This window comes from Erpetoichthys calabaricus, chromosome 11, assembly GCF_900747795.2.
Source record: "Erpetoichthys calabaricus chromosome 11, fErpCal1.3, whole genome shotgun sequence".
Taxonomy (NCBI): domain Eukaryota; kingdom Metazoa; phylum Chordata; class Cladistia; order Polypteriformes; family Polypteridae; genus Erpetoichthys; species Erpetoichthys calabaricus.
The window spans coordinates 63,940,530-63,955,168 of NC_041404.2; the positions used below are offsets into that span (position 1 = coordinate 63,940,530).

Below are 14,639 nucleotides of genomic sequence, written 5' to 3' on the forward strand. Positions count from 1 at the left end.
TGCTACAATCCACTGTAATTTGCCAAATGCACAAATATTACTTAGGTTCACTTTTACTTAAAAGATGTAATTATGCAACCTTTAAAATGATCTTAATTCAAAGATTAGTTCATAGTAAGGCAAGGTCACAGCTCAGTCAGTTTTCTAGGCATTCCATAATGTGTCACGTGTCACCAGTAGCAACAGAAAGGGCCACAGACATGCTGCATGGAGGCATATAATGTGATTGCATCGACAGATACTTTAAATTAAGTCACTTGACTGTGTCACAGTTGTAGGTTAGATTTTAGAAGACTGGAAGGGAGAGATGACTGCCCAAAATCTGGTCACCTTTGAGAGACTACTCCAGAGCTGGACTGACACATCTGAAAGGTTCTCTCTAATGAACTAGTCTGATCTGACACCCACACTGCTGCTGAAATGGAGGCTCGTCATCTCTATGCATCAGAGGTATTGAGCAGTGGTGATTACAAGAGGCAGTAACACAAGACACAGAAGCACTACAAGATGACTGTTTTTAATGTTCACAGTCAGAATTGTTTTCCTGTTGGATTTAGTGCTTAGTTTGTTTTCACAGTATACATGAATACTAATAGAATAATGGAGTTAAAGTATTGATTCAACTTTTCTCAACATGTTTAAAACGACCCTGAATACTATCTGACAACTTTCAGAGTGATGTCTGTCAGTACACCATGATGTGACTCTTTGGACTTGATAGCTCAAAAACAAGCAGTCCATTTGAAGTTAAATTTGCATAAATTGCAATCTTAATAGCAGATTTTGCTCTACAAATATAAATATTCTGATTTCCTGCACTTTTGTGCATACTTGTAACATACTTGAAAAAGAAGATTATTTTTCAGTTAGTTGTTACTTCAGTTACATTCTGCATAATATAGTATTCACCTGAAATATTTTATTGCTAAGATCACAGCTTTATGTAGGGAAAGTCAAATCAGGTTTTTCAAATTTGGCATGCCAGCATTGGTTAGTGAATTTGAAAAATGCTACACTAGACATTTCCCCCATTTTTAATTATATACTCAGATAAAAATGAAAATTTTAAAATGTATGAATATATTTGTTACAACATGCATGATAATTAAACAACTGAATTAACTAAAAAATACACCATTTCTTCATTTTGACAGAAGAAGCCAAAAAACATTTCTGCTCAAAAAGGCAACTTAAAAACAGATGTCACAATTTGTTTGTATTCCTTTCGGAAGTTATGATTCAAAACTCCATAAATCACAGCATTGAGGCAACTGTTGAAATAGGCCATGAAGTAGCTTGCTGTGAAAAGCCATTCTGGAACTGCAATCCCCAGGTTCGGATTTAGTGCTACAGCCAGGCCTATAAGATTCAGCGGTGCCCAACAAACAGCAAAAAGGACAAACACCACAAACATAGTCAAAAAGTTCCTGAAGTCTTGGGGCTTCATTTTGGGACGGTTTTCTGGTTTCACACGCTTCCTGACATGAATTACAAGGATCCAGATTCGCAAGTAGCAGTAAGATACAATGCTGATTGGCAAAATAAAGTGCACTACCACCACAGTGATAGTGTACAATGAACTAACAGATTGTGAAAATGTACAGGAGTAGACACGAGGGTCATACTGTAGAGACTCCACAAAGAAGTTAGGTACAATTGCCAGAACAGTAAGGACCCAGACCAGGACAACATAGCAGACTGTATTCTTGTTGGAGAAGAGTTTGTCATACTTTACACTGTGGCAGATGTAGCAGTAACGGTTAATTGCAATACCTGTTATGTTAAAGATTGAGCCAATGACGCTCAGACCCATCAGGAATCCACTGATTTGACAATGGATGTAACCCAAGTCCCAACCATCATGAATTATTGCAGTCAAAGCTAGAGGGTATGGATAAATGGCCACCACCAGGTCTGCTATAGCCAAACTGACCACAAAGGCATTTCCTGTTTTGTGAGAAAAAAACAGAATATAGAGTTAGATGGTCAGAAAGGGACAAAAAAAGAAGCTGGTTCAAATTGCAAATATTTCCATGTTAGTTAATAAGTTAGGAGTAAAAATATTGAATATTGTAAATTAAGTTTGCAGATTAAAATTGTTCATTAACAAGGGCAATAAGGAATTTCCAGGAGTATACAAGTTAAGCAACCAAATCAGTTAATTTCCAAAATGATTTTTGACTGTCCGCCAATCAAAACACTGGGTCTTACCTTAACAGTATCACCATATTTCATGCCATTATTTACTAATACCATTTTACTTTAACACAAAATGATAGATAGATAGAGGAAAATGTAAATTAGACTTACATTGATCCAAGGCAATATATAGCAAATAAGGAGGAGAGGGTAGGTGGATGTGGGCGGCACGGTGGCGCAGTGGGTATCACTGCTGCCTCGCAGTTAGGAGACCCGGGTTTGCTTCCCGGGTTCTCCCTGCATGGAGTTTGCATGTTCTCTCCGTGTCTGCGTGGGTTTCCTCCGCGTGCTCCAGTTTCCTCCCATAGTCTAAAGACATGCAGGTTAGGTCCCTAATGTGTGCTTGGTGTGTCAGTATGTGTGTGCGCCCTGCCTGTGTTGGCTGGGATTGGCTCCAGCAGACCCCCATGACCCTGTAGTTAGGATATAGCGGGTTGGATTATAATGGATGGATAGATGGGTAGGTGGATGTGGGGTTGGGTTTGATGAGGTGGGGTTCTGAGAGTTTAGGTTATAAAGTCTTAGTTATTATGTGCATGTTCTTCTTTTCAAGCTGCATGTACTGGGTTCATGTCCAAACGGCTGTTAATGGTGTTTTCATTGGATAGCCATGTTTCAGCCAGTTCTCTGGTATTACCCCTGAATTTTACTTGCAACATGTCCCAGTTAAACATGTGTCCAGTTTAACTTGTATGTGCATATATCAGAGACCATGAGTCCTTCCTTCTGACAACATTGTGAGTGTTTTAGATGTTTGTCCCACGTATACAGCTGGGCATGAACTGTATGATATACTATATACTGTGTTCCATGTCTCTGCTGCTCATTTCATACTTTTAGCATTAAAAAGAACTGTACGCAGAGTGGCTTGTGCACTATTTTGCTGCCTGATCTGGAGAAGAATGAAAAACTATTTTAAGATACGTGATTCATTTTCTCCCTTTGTGGACTACAAGCTACAAATATGCAAACCATGTCCAGACCTTCCCTTCCATATACAGTATATATGTTACATGTAACATGTAATATATTAGTGTGTCAAAGAGAGGATGTGCAGCATTGTTCATAATGGCACTCAGTTTTGTTTTCATTCTCTTTTTTGCTACAACCAACAGGGAATGCAGAGTGTGTCTTACAACTGAGCTTGCCTTTTCAATTAGCTTACTGATTCGGTGGGTCTCTCCTGAAGTGATGTGACTAGCCCAGCACACCACAGTATAGAAAATTACACTGGCCACCACAGAGTTTTAGAAGATGTGAAGGATGTCATTTCACACATTAATTGAACACAGTCTCCTAGAATAAAATAGCCTGCTCTGCCCCTTCTTATATAGGTCCTCTGTATTTCCTGAGACCAGTCCAACCTGTCATTAATGTGGACCCCCAAACACTTGTAGGAGTGGACCATTTTATGTTGGCTCTTTTTGGATTTAACATTATGTCACAACTCTGGAGACCTGGGCTTGTTGGTTAGTGTATGGAGTGTGGAGTCTGGATGTTGGCTTCCAGTCTCATGTGATATTCCAGAGTCACACATGTTAGAATAATAAAGTGTGAACACCTGGGCATCACGGACTACCCTTCTGTTCAGAGCTAGTAGTTCCTGCCTTATAACCACAGCTGTTGTGATGTGACTCTGCCATGGCTAAAGCAGGTCCAAAGAATGATGGATGGATGGATGGATGGATGGATGGATGGATGGATGGATGGATGGACCAACATTGTTTGTGGTTTAACTACCTACTGTATACTGCCTAGTTATTCAATTTCTTAAGTTTATCAGGGTGTTACAATGACTCATATTTTTGATAACTACCTTTTTTGTCACTTTGTAAAGAAATCAGTGATACCTGTTATTGTGAAACGTCTTTTACAGTATACAGTATAATATATAAAATGAAAATGATTTCCACTGCCAAGATTTAAGAACATCCGGCATGATCAGGAAAGAAACAATTTGCAGAATCCACAAGCTTAGAGATTGGTAGTGACAGCAATGTAACATTATGTCACCTGTTTTAAAGAAACAGGTAGCGCCAGTGCATTTTAATTATGGACTAATATTATATATATATATATATATATATATATATATACACACACACACACACACACACACACACACACACACACACATATATATATATATATATATTGTCACAGATGGCTGGGGACCCTACCCAGCCGGGACGCCTGGACGGTCCCCGAGAGAGACGATACCTCCCCTGGGCCACGAGAGGGCAGCCACCTGGGTCTGCTTGTGGGCCACTGGAATGAAGCTGGGACGCTCATCCCTGCGGGAGGACGTGGCCACTGCCAGGGGGTGCCCGGACGGTTATGAAACCCTGGATGCAGGAGCACCCGGAGTGCTTCCAGGTGCCTTCCTGACACTTCCGCCACACCAGGAAGTGTTGTCATGTGGAGCACCTGGAACCCTTCCGGGTCATTATAAAAGGGGCTGCCTCCCTCCAGTAGATGAGCCGGAGTTGGGAGGAAGGAGACAGAGCTTGTGAGGAGGGGAGTGGAGGTCAGAAGAAGAGAAAGAAAAGAGAAAGAAAGGAAGAGAGTTGTTGGAGGAAGGCATTGTGGTGCTCTGGAGAAATAAAGGAGTGTGTTTTAGACATTCTGGTGTCTGTCTGTCTGTGTTCAGGGGTATGCTTTCCACAATATATATAAAGTATATTAAACTACTTTCCATTTTTTTAGAATATAACCTACTTGCAATTTATGGATTTAACTATTATATTCAGCAGTGCTTTAAAGTAATACAATCCAATAATTTGTTTTATTTACAGCTCAGTTCATAAAATTAGTAATTCATTCAGTTTTGGTGTCATTGTTTTGCTTAAACTGAGACTTCATTCAAGGGGGAAATATTTAATTACAATGCATTACACATTATTTTATTTTGAGTCAAAGGATGTCCCTTTTCATTTCTGTAATTTAGATTACGAAAACTACATCTCATTCATAAAACACAACTTTTCTCTAAATTTATGGAGGGGGAATGAAGCACAAAGTTGCAGATCCGGCATTCTTAGTCTGATCCTGCATACAATCGTTCAATGTCCTCAAAGACCTATGAGTTAGCTTAACTGATGATTCTATATTGGCTGAGCACATGTGTAGGTAGGTGTATGTGTGATGGACTGGCACCTTGTATAGAGCTGGATTCTTCCTTGTGCTTTATGCTTGCTGGGTAGTCTTTTCTCCACAATGACTCTGAACTAGTTTTAGCAGCAGTGTTACTAGGTTCGTAGTTTTCTCGCCCAATTTGGCTCTTTTTGATTGTCATCTACGGGAAAAAAATGAGCTTTCATGGATTGCTTTTTCTGGGCTGCTTTTTTGAAAACAATGCAGTAATTTGGGCTATTTTTCAATCCCTTCCAGTGAATTTTAACCATGTTTGTCATCCATCTGACACCTCTTCTCACACTATTTACACCTGTATATGTTTCTTTACCAATCTACCCCCCCTCCATTTTCTGGTGTGTCATTTTGTCTACCTCAGGCATTGGGCTATTTTTTCTGGACAAATTCTTTATTTTTAATCTGTCCTTGGGCTATAAACTTTTTAGGAACCTAGAAAACCTGCTCAGCATATCACGTCTGTGATTTTGTTTTTGTCCTCCTTCACTATCACTCTGTGTATATTCCCCAATAATGCCTCTCTCACATGGGTGTTACATTAGTCTGGTACTATCCTCCTTTTCTCATTTATGCTTGACAATACCAAGAAATTATTCTTATTTAATCGGTTGTTTTCTTTTTCTTTTTTTAATTTTCTGTTCAGTAATCTCAGTTAACAGACATGTATTCCCATGCCCTTATAAAAGCAATTCAACGTCAATTACAGTCACATGTGAAATCATCCCCTAGTGGAAAATAATTTCATCCAAAGAAGAAAATATAAACTGGCAGATACAAGAAAATAATTACAGGACAGTTATTTCTAGGTGGTGAACCATATGCAGAATAAGAATTTACAACATTCTAACTAATAATTAATACATCAAGCAAAACAAACAATATGTTTCAATTGCAGCTTCACAAAATCCCCTTGCTTTGAAACAAGTTCATTTTTGGCCTGGAAAAAGAAAATCACTACCGCAGACAGAGGTTTTGATTTGTATTACTAATGAGTTCAGCAGGCTTATTAAAAGCAGAAGAGTGCTTTTTCTATCAGCTCTACCTTTTGAAAGGACCACAAAAATTTAATTTGCATAGACATTTCCAAAATGAAAAAAAAATGGCTTCTGCCATTTTTGTAACTATAAAAATTCCCACTGCTGTGCTTTAAGTTGTTTTACACCACTGTACACAAGGTTAGGGTGTTTCTTAGTCCACTTCTAATTGTGGTTGAAAGAAAAATGATTTTAGAGACCATTTTTAGAAATTATGACTTTAATACAGATTTTTTAAAGTTTATGCACAGCCACAGCAATTATTGGATAATTTCAATTTATTATGTAATTGACAAAGCTTTTGGTGGAGGTCACCTAACAAGTCAAGTCAAGTTGGGGAGCATGCAATGGTACAGTGCGTTGCCGCACCCACTACACATCGAAACAGCTCAGGATCCTGGTTTGCAACCCCCCAGGCAGACACGCAGTCCAGTCCCACCCTCCGGAAATGACCCTCTATCTGCCGCAGCCAGGTGTTACGTGGGTGACCCCTTGGTCTGGTCCAGCCACTTGGGTCCCCAACAATGAGGATCTTACAAGCTGGATCACCCTCGGGGAAACACGCCACATGGCTATAGTGCCATAACTGATGCTCCCTCACAATGCAGGTAATGTGCCTCATTCGGGACTCCATGAGCAACCGCTCATTCGACATAAAGGTATCTATCTATCTATCTATCTATCTATCTATCTATCTATCTATCTATCTATCTATCTATCTATCTATCTATCTATCTATCTATCTATCTATCTATCTATCTATCTAAAGTCAAACTAACAGTACCCCAGAATTTTCTGGAGAGACACAGTACCAAAGGAGTCCAGTCTTCGTCTCAGGTCACTGGATATCGACCATGTTTCGCAACCATATAGCAAAACAGGAAGCACTAGGACTCTAAAGACTTGGACCTTCATCCTTTTGCATAGATATCGGGAGCGCCACACACCCCTTTCCAGTGACCTCATGACCCCCCATGCTCTCCCAATCCGTTTACTGCCTTCATAAGAAGAGTCACCAGAGACATGAATGTCACTGTCCAGGTAAGTAAACCTCTCAACAAGGTCAACACTCTCTCCACAAACAGACACACTGCTGATGGCTGTACCCAAGTGGTCATTAAAGGCCTAGATCTTGGTTTTTATCTAGGACACTCGCAAGCCCAGACACTCAGACTCCTCGCTCAGTCTCTCGAGCGCCCCGATCAGAGCCTCCATTGACTCCACAAAGATCACAGTATCGTTAGCAAAGTCAAGATCCGTGAACCTTTCTTCACCAACAGATGCCCCACAGACGCTGGACCCTATGACCTTGCCCAACACCCAGTCCATACAAGCATTGAACAGAGTAGGAGCAAGAACACACCCCTGATGAACCCCAGAATCAACTGGGAAAAACGCAGAGGTCCTGCCTCCACTCTGCACAGCATTCACAATACCAGTGTACAGGCCGGCCATGATATCCAGCAACCTCAAGGGGATCCCGCAAATCCTCAGGATGTCCCACAGGACAGCTTGATCAACTGAGTCGAATGCTTTGTGAAAACCAACAAAGGCTGCAAAGAAACTCTGCCAATATTCACATTTGCACTCCATGAGAACCCTCAGTGCCAGGATGCGGTCGATGGTAGATTTCTTAGGCGTAAAACCAGACTGTTCCGGTCGCTGGTAGATGAGCAAGTGACCACGGATCCTATTGAGGACGACCCTAGCAAGGACCTTGCCTGGCACAGAGAGTAGTTTTATCCCCCTGTTGTTGCTGCAATCCAGCCAATCACCCTTCCCTTTCCAGATAGGGACGACAAGTCCCATTTTCCAGTTAGTTGGGATGATGCCAGTATCCCAAATGGAAGCAAAGATTGCTTGCAATGCCAGGAGGACAGCCTTACCACCAGCCTGGAGAAGTTCACACCTGATACAGCAGATCCTAGCAGCCTTTCCCCCCTCAACTGGTTCACCACCTGTGCAATCTCAGTGAGACTGGGTGGTTCACAGCTAATTGGAGGCTCAGCCTCAAAAACGGTGGACCAAGAGATATCCAACGTCCTAGCTGGAGGATCAGCTTTGAACAACTGCTCAAAGTAGCCAGCCCAGTGGGTCACAACTGCAGTGTCATCCGTAAGGACCGTTCCATCAGCTGCCCTGACTGTGACTCTCTGAGGAACAGATTCAGATGTGTGTAATGCTTCGATTCCTCTGTAAGCAGGACGTGGGTCGCTAGACCACAGATGGTGTGTCACTTGCTCACAGATTCCTCTAACAAACGCCTCTTTATCTGCCCTCAGAGCCCTCGCAGCCGTCCCTCTCAGTTCAGAGGTCACCTAACCAATAAAGAAAAAACAACACTTCAAAATAATTTTTGGAAGAACCAACATTTTACTAGGTTGCATCTAGCCATCAATTTTCTTACCTATTTATTCCAGTTCTGTGGCACAAGTTGCTGGAGAATATTTGGACAGCAACAAGCACAAGGGAAAGCCACGCAATTTACAGACGCAAACACAGGAAAGACATGTAAACTCCACAAACTCCAGTCTGGTGCCTAACATGAGCTTCTATCACTAACCACTGTGCCACTCTTTGTCTTCTTTTTAATGTAAATATTGATAAATGAACATCATTCAATTACCATATACAAACCTAAAAATTATACAATACAAAATACTACAATAAAATATCTGTCATTTTATCTTATTTTCCCATCAATAAACATCTAACTTGGCTGATCAGGCAACAGTCTCTCCAATATTTATCTGAAAAGTGCAAACACTTTAGGAAAGTGTATTATCTTTTATATTCTGAAAATGTCTGCTGTTTTATAAGCTTCACAATGATTTCCTTCTGGTTTGATTTCTGCCTCTCTGAAGATGTCTTAATCTCCCTGGAATCTTGGAGGCTTCCTCTGAAAACTCCACCTTCCTCTCAAAGTTCAAACCCAAGCTGTACTACAAGAAAGACTAACAATGCCAAATGACACTGTGTGTGTGTGTGTGTGTGTGTGTATGTGTGTGTATAGCATAGCAACACTGAAATAGATAAGCAGGTCATAAAATTAATGGGATAAGCAATATCTCATCCTAAACTTGGTGCCCAGCTTGTCGCTAACTTTACTGTATAACTAAAATTCTAAAACATGAAAAGTATGTTGAATTTAAACCATTTTTACCATAATTTTTTAATTTTTATCATACTTCTCCCTGAAACAATGACTAACATCAAGAGTTAACTGTCCAGCAAAGCACTAATGACCCATTCATTTAAATAGAACATAAAAAGTGATGCTGTTGAGAAAACTACACAACATTTTACAAAAGGTGAGGGAAACTTTAAGGTTAATTGGCTAATTAATTGGCTTAATGCCAAATTATACTTTGGCTATACATCTGGTTTTTAGACAAGTAATCTTTACTTCTCACATCCACTTAAATTCAGCACGTTGTCTCCTTTGAAAAAATACATTTTCAATGTTCTACATTTCTCTGTATTCTATACTGAGCAATGGAGAAAGAGGATAAGTGACAGTTAATTGTCTAGCCAAGAACACATTTCGTAAATGAAGTTCCCAAACTCTTAGAACCACAACTTGGAAGACAACTGTTTTGCTATATGGCTGCGAGACATGGATGCTATTAGTGCCTTTAGCACTGCGTCTCTTCGGAGAATCCTTGGGTACCACTGGTTTCACTTTGTGTCGAATGAGCAGTTGCTCATGGAGTCCGGAATGAGGCACATCACCTGCATTGTGAGGGAGCATCAGTTACAGCTCTACGGCCATGTGGTGCAATTCCCTGAGTGTGATCTGGCTCATAGGATCCTCATCATTGAGGACCCAAGTGGCTGGACCAGGACAAGGGGACGCCAACATAACATCTGGCTGAAGCAGATAAAGGGTCATTTCCGGATGGTGGGATTGGACCGTGTGTCTGCCTGGGGGGTTGCCAACCAGGATCCCGAGCTGTTTCATCGTGTGGTGGGTGCGACAACATGCTGTACCAGTGCATGCTGCCGAACCTGACCTGATATTACATTATACTGTACTATCAATAACATGACAAAGAGACTGAGCTAGCATTAAAGGTAGAATTTTCTTCACACCTTTGGTAGCTAGTTGATTTCCAGTTAAGGGGCCTTTGTTGTGTAGATTACTTATTCTCCATCATTGCTTATGCTTTCTTTCCACATTCTTAAGAAAAGCTGTTGTCTGTCTGTTTGGCAAATCTAAATTGGCTTGATATCAGTGAGTGTTGGTATGATTGAGTGTTCACTGTGGAAGACACCAAGTCTGGTTTATATTTTGTGTCTTGACAAGTTCCATCATAACCCTTAAATAGATTGTTCAGAAAATGGAGGGATGTATAACATGTCTACAACTTCTTAGTTTCACCATGTTTCCTCCATCCATCGGTTTTGTAAAGCAAATTTTTCAAGAACTGTAGACTATTCCAGCAGCATCTGGCCCAAAGAATGAACCAATCCTTGATGGGACACCAGTCCATTTTGTTTCCACCCCAGTGTGAAAGTTAGACTTACCAGTGAACTTAACAAACATATGTTTGAGCTTTGGAAGAAAAGAAAACTACTTGAGAAAATGAAGAAGACCTTAAGAGAATAAGCAAACTCCACTTGAACAGCGACTGGGCTGGAAGAGAAGCCAAATCCCTGGAACTGTGGGACATCAGCCCCAACTACTGCACTTTCAGGCTGTCCCAGCTTTGTTTAAGATATGCATAAGATTTCAAAATTTAATACTGAAATAATAGTGGTCCACTTTTTGAGCAGATATGATATAATATAATATTTACACAATAGTGGTCCATTTTTTGAACCATTATAGGAGAACCTATTTTAGCACAGCAGAGCAAGACAGAAATCAACCCCTTAATGATGTAAAAGTCCACAATGTTGCATGCTTGAATCCAAAAAAATAAAATAAGTGTAATAAACTGACAAATTATTTGAATCTCTGTACTTCATTCTATGTCAGCTATCTAATAGAAAACAAAAATTGAGTCTATGCTAAACAGTGATATTGATCAAGGAAGAGAATACATTGTTTGATGTGCATATGTTTTCTTAATGAACAGTAAATCCAACGACATTCATCTTACAGTCCCAGTAAGGTCAATATTTGCTTCCAAGGTTAGAGTGGTAAAGTCTCATTAGGAGACACATGCAGCAAATAAGAGTTTAATATAAACATAGTGTAGAATGTGTCAGGATTAGTTAGAATTTAAAAATTGTAGAAATCTTAATAACCATTGCGATTAAAGAATTCCAGAGCCAACAAACTTGAAGAGAGAGTGTTGAACCTGGACAGCCCATAGAAAGACACCCTCACACTAAAACACTCTGACTTGAACTCCCCAAACTTCTGCTAGTGAGTGGTCAAAATAGCATAACTTCTGTTAACTGCCATGCAGTCCAACGGACTGGCATCCTTTTGTTTTTTGTTCCTGATGCTTCCAAGATAGGCTCTGGATCCCCTGTCATGGATATATTCATAAATTGTTCATAAATTGAATGGATGGATGAATACTACTATTCCCCATAATAACAATGAAAGATGTGTAAATTTTGTTTTACATTTGGCAAAATAACTGGCACAGTTTTTAGCAGTGCTAAATCACCATTTAAGTAGTCTGAGTTCAAATCCTGGCCTGCTTACTGTCTTTGTGGAGTTTGCACATTCTCCACCTCTCTGTGTTGAATTATTTCTTCATATTCAAGTTTTCTTTCTTGAGCTTTGCTGTGGCTTTGCACTGGCACCTCTAAAGTAGTCCCATGTGAGTGTGCTCTGCGATGGATGGTTGCCCAATCCAAGGTTAGTTGCACCCAATGATGACAGGTTTGGCTCAGTCACCTGCAGATGTGAATTGGGTTTGCAACTGGATAAATGAGTAGATCTGGCAGAAAAAAAATTATCTGAGATTTTTCTTTTATAAGTTTACACCTGCGTTTTATATCATTTCAGTACCAGTACAAAGAAGAAAGATACCATAAGAAGACAAACGAGAAATAGCTTTTTCTGAAACAGAAGAGAAATCCTGTCTTTTATTAAGCAAATGTGTAAAAATATATGGATGTATTTAAAAAAAAAAAGAATATATAACAATAGAAAACACCATGGTGAATCACGAATAGTGCTGATGACCAGTCGTTATTGCTTCCCCACCAGGTTCCACTAAACTATCTGACCGTTTTGTGAAACCGTCTTACAAAGTCTCTAAAGTATCACGGCCTGATCAGGTCATTGATGAGACTGACTTTGATCAGCAAGTATCAATGTAATAATGGAGTTAAAATTTTCAGAACGGATGAGAAGGACATTATAGCTGCTTCAGATGATTTAAGGTGAAATAATATTTCTATAACTTTTAATCTGAACGTACTTCCAATTTATTTTGAACCTCTAAATCACACTGATCTTGACAGCTGTTTGGGAAAAAAATAGAAAATGAATAAACAAGAAACAATCCTTACCTGCCTTCCTGAGTTTTTTATTCCTGAATACCGAGATGATTACAAGAAGATTGCCCAGAATATCCACCACGATGGTAGTAACGAGCACAGTGGCCAAAAGAGTGGCTACCAATGGAAACCGGGGCTTCCCGTTGCCGCTGTCACTACCCGATGATAGATTTACAAACACGGGGCTTCTCTCTGCCATTTCAGCTCATTTCACAGCTACGAATATGAAGTGCTGCGCTAGAAAGCAGACAAGAGGGAAAGTGCCAGGGCAGCGGCTGCGATGCTCCGTAACTGTACCGACACAAAGCTTCTGCAAAGAGGTCCTCATGTGGTGAATAGCGGGCTATAATAACACAAGTCATGATCGTGGTAAAATAAAGTTAAGAGTTCAGGTAATAGTGCATTGCAAAGACGAGGAAGTACTAAGAAACTGTGTTGACAGATCCACTAGACGTCTCAGCCCCTTTCATTCACAACCAGAGCGTTTTGTCCAAGAGCTGAAACGGTCAGCGGTCAATCAAAAACTGATTGCCACGTGACAAAAAAAGACGCAGCAGAGAAAGAAGCTTTGAAATACAGAAGGATTTTTATGGTATGCTTTCAGTAGTTTTAACAGTAATCTACAACAGTGCAATCGAGGTGGACACCAGGACAGTTTCAAATTCAGTTTAGCTTTGAAAATAACAATGTATTTAAATGAGTATTAACGTTAATTACGTAATTCTCTAAGGATAAAATATGTGATTTCAAATGATTGTCAGCCTCAATGCAATTATTTCAAAAGCAGGGCAATCTTACACATAGTATACTATATGTTATTTTATATATATACTGTATGTATATATATTTTACTATTAGTATATGTCAATTTTACGATTTTAGACGAAGCATATTCTCTTCTAAACATTAATGGCACTAGTTTTTGTAGTCAGCGCTCCACCTAAGCCGTATCATACGACAAATTACGAGCTTTGCCTAAATAGAAGTTGATCTTATTGCCAACACGTTCATGCTTGTAAACAAAAATCAGCATCTGACCGCAAGGCGACAGGGCAAAAATCAAGTGTCAAATTAGAGTCCTGCCGGCCCCACAAAAAGTGCCTGTGCTGCCAGTATCTTTTAAGTCCATTGATGGCTACAGTCCTTAATCTCCATACACCTGCTCATACAGTCATTCATGTTTAAGTTGCGAAGAATGTGTCATTCATTTGCAGAATGACTATTCTTAACATCTAAGTGAGCGCGGATTGCAATCATTGTAAAATTCATTTTCTTTTCATATATTTCACGATGATGTTCTCTCCAAAGTTACAAATTGAACCTTTGGAATGGAATTTGATTATTTACAGCATTTAGATTTAACATTCACATTAAACCGTGCACGAATAATGTCTCCACGTTAGCACACCGGAGACAGCTGGACTGCTCTACTGATTTCTCTTCTTGACTAATTTGTTTCGTGCAGCGGTTGCACTTACACAGTGGTGCCTCCTGTTGCTGAGTCGCTTCTGCAGCTCCGGTCTCACCGCTCTAGCGCTTCTTATCCAGAAAGCTGCTCTCTGCTGGAGTCGCATGCCTCGCACAGGTAGTTACTGTAATACAACCAGCTCCTAGCTACATCTGATTATTCCGTGTTCACTAAACTGAAAGGACGGCGTACTTGGATACGAGAACAAAATGCTTCGTTTTATGCCAGCCACCCAATTAATATCTGAACCACTCTTTTTTTTACTCTACGCTAGTTACTAATTTAAACTGTTTTTAACGGTCAAAAAGAATGTAGTAACAGTG

The 14,639-nt window shown here is 40.0% G+C and overlaps 1 protein-coding gene across 1 annotated transcript; it reads right to left on the reverse strand.

The window, feature by feature from the left end:
* Positions 1-1,038: 1,038 nt before the first annotated feature.
* On the reverse strand, positions 1,039-13,347 carry mtnr1al (melatonin receptor type 1A like). Its single transcript, XM_028814532.2, has 2 exons — positions 12,861-13,347; positions 1,039-1,947 (listed from the first exon to the last, which is right to left on the reverse strand). The coding sequence occupies exons 1-2, from the start codon at positions 13,045-13,047 to the stop codon at positions 1,178-1,180; spliced, it is 957 nt and encodes a 318-aa protein (XP_028670365.2). The 5' UTR covers positions 13,048-13,347; the 3' UTR covers positions 1,039-1,177.
* Between the last annotated feature and the right edge of the window lie 1,292 nt (positions 13,348-14,639).

Excerpts from the sequence above, each read along its gene's own strand:
- mtnr1al (XM_028814532.2), bottom strand. The coding sequence starts at position 13,047 with ATGGCAGAGAGAAGCCCCGTGTTTGTAAATCTATCATCGGGTAGTGAC. Across the intron at positions 1,948-12,860 it reads TAAAAAACTCAGGAAGGCAG|GAAATGCCTTTGTGGTCAGT; the intron begins GTAAGGATTGTT and ends CTCACAAAACAG.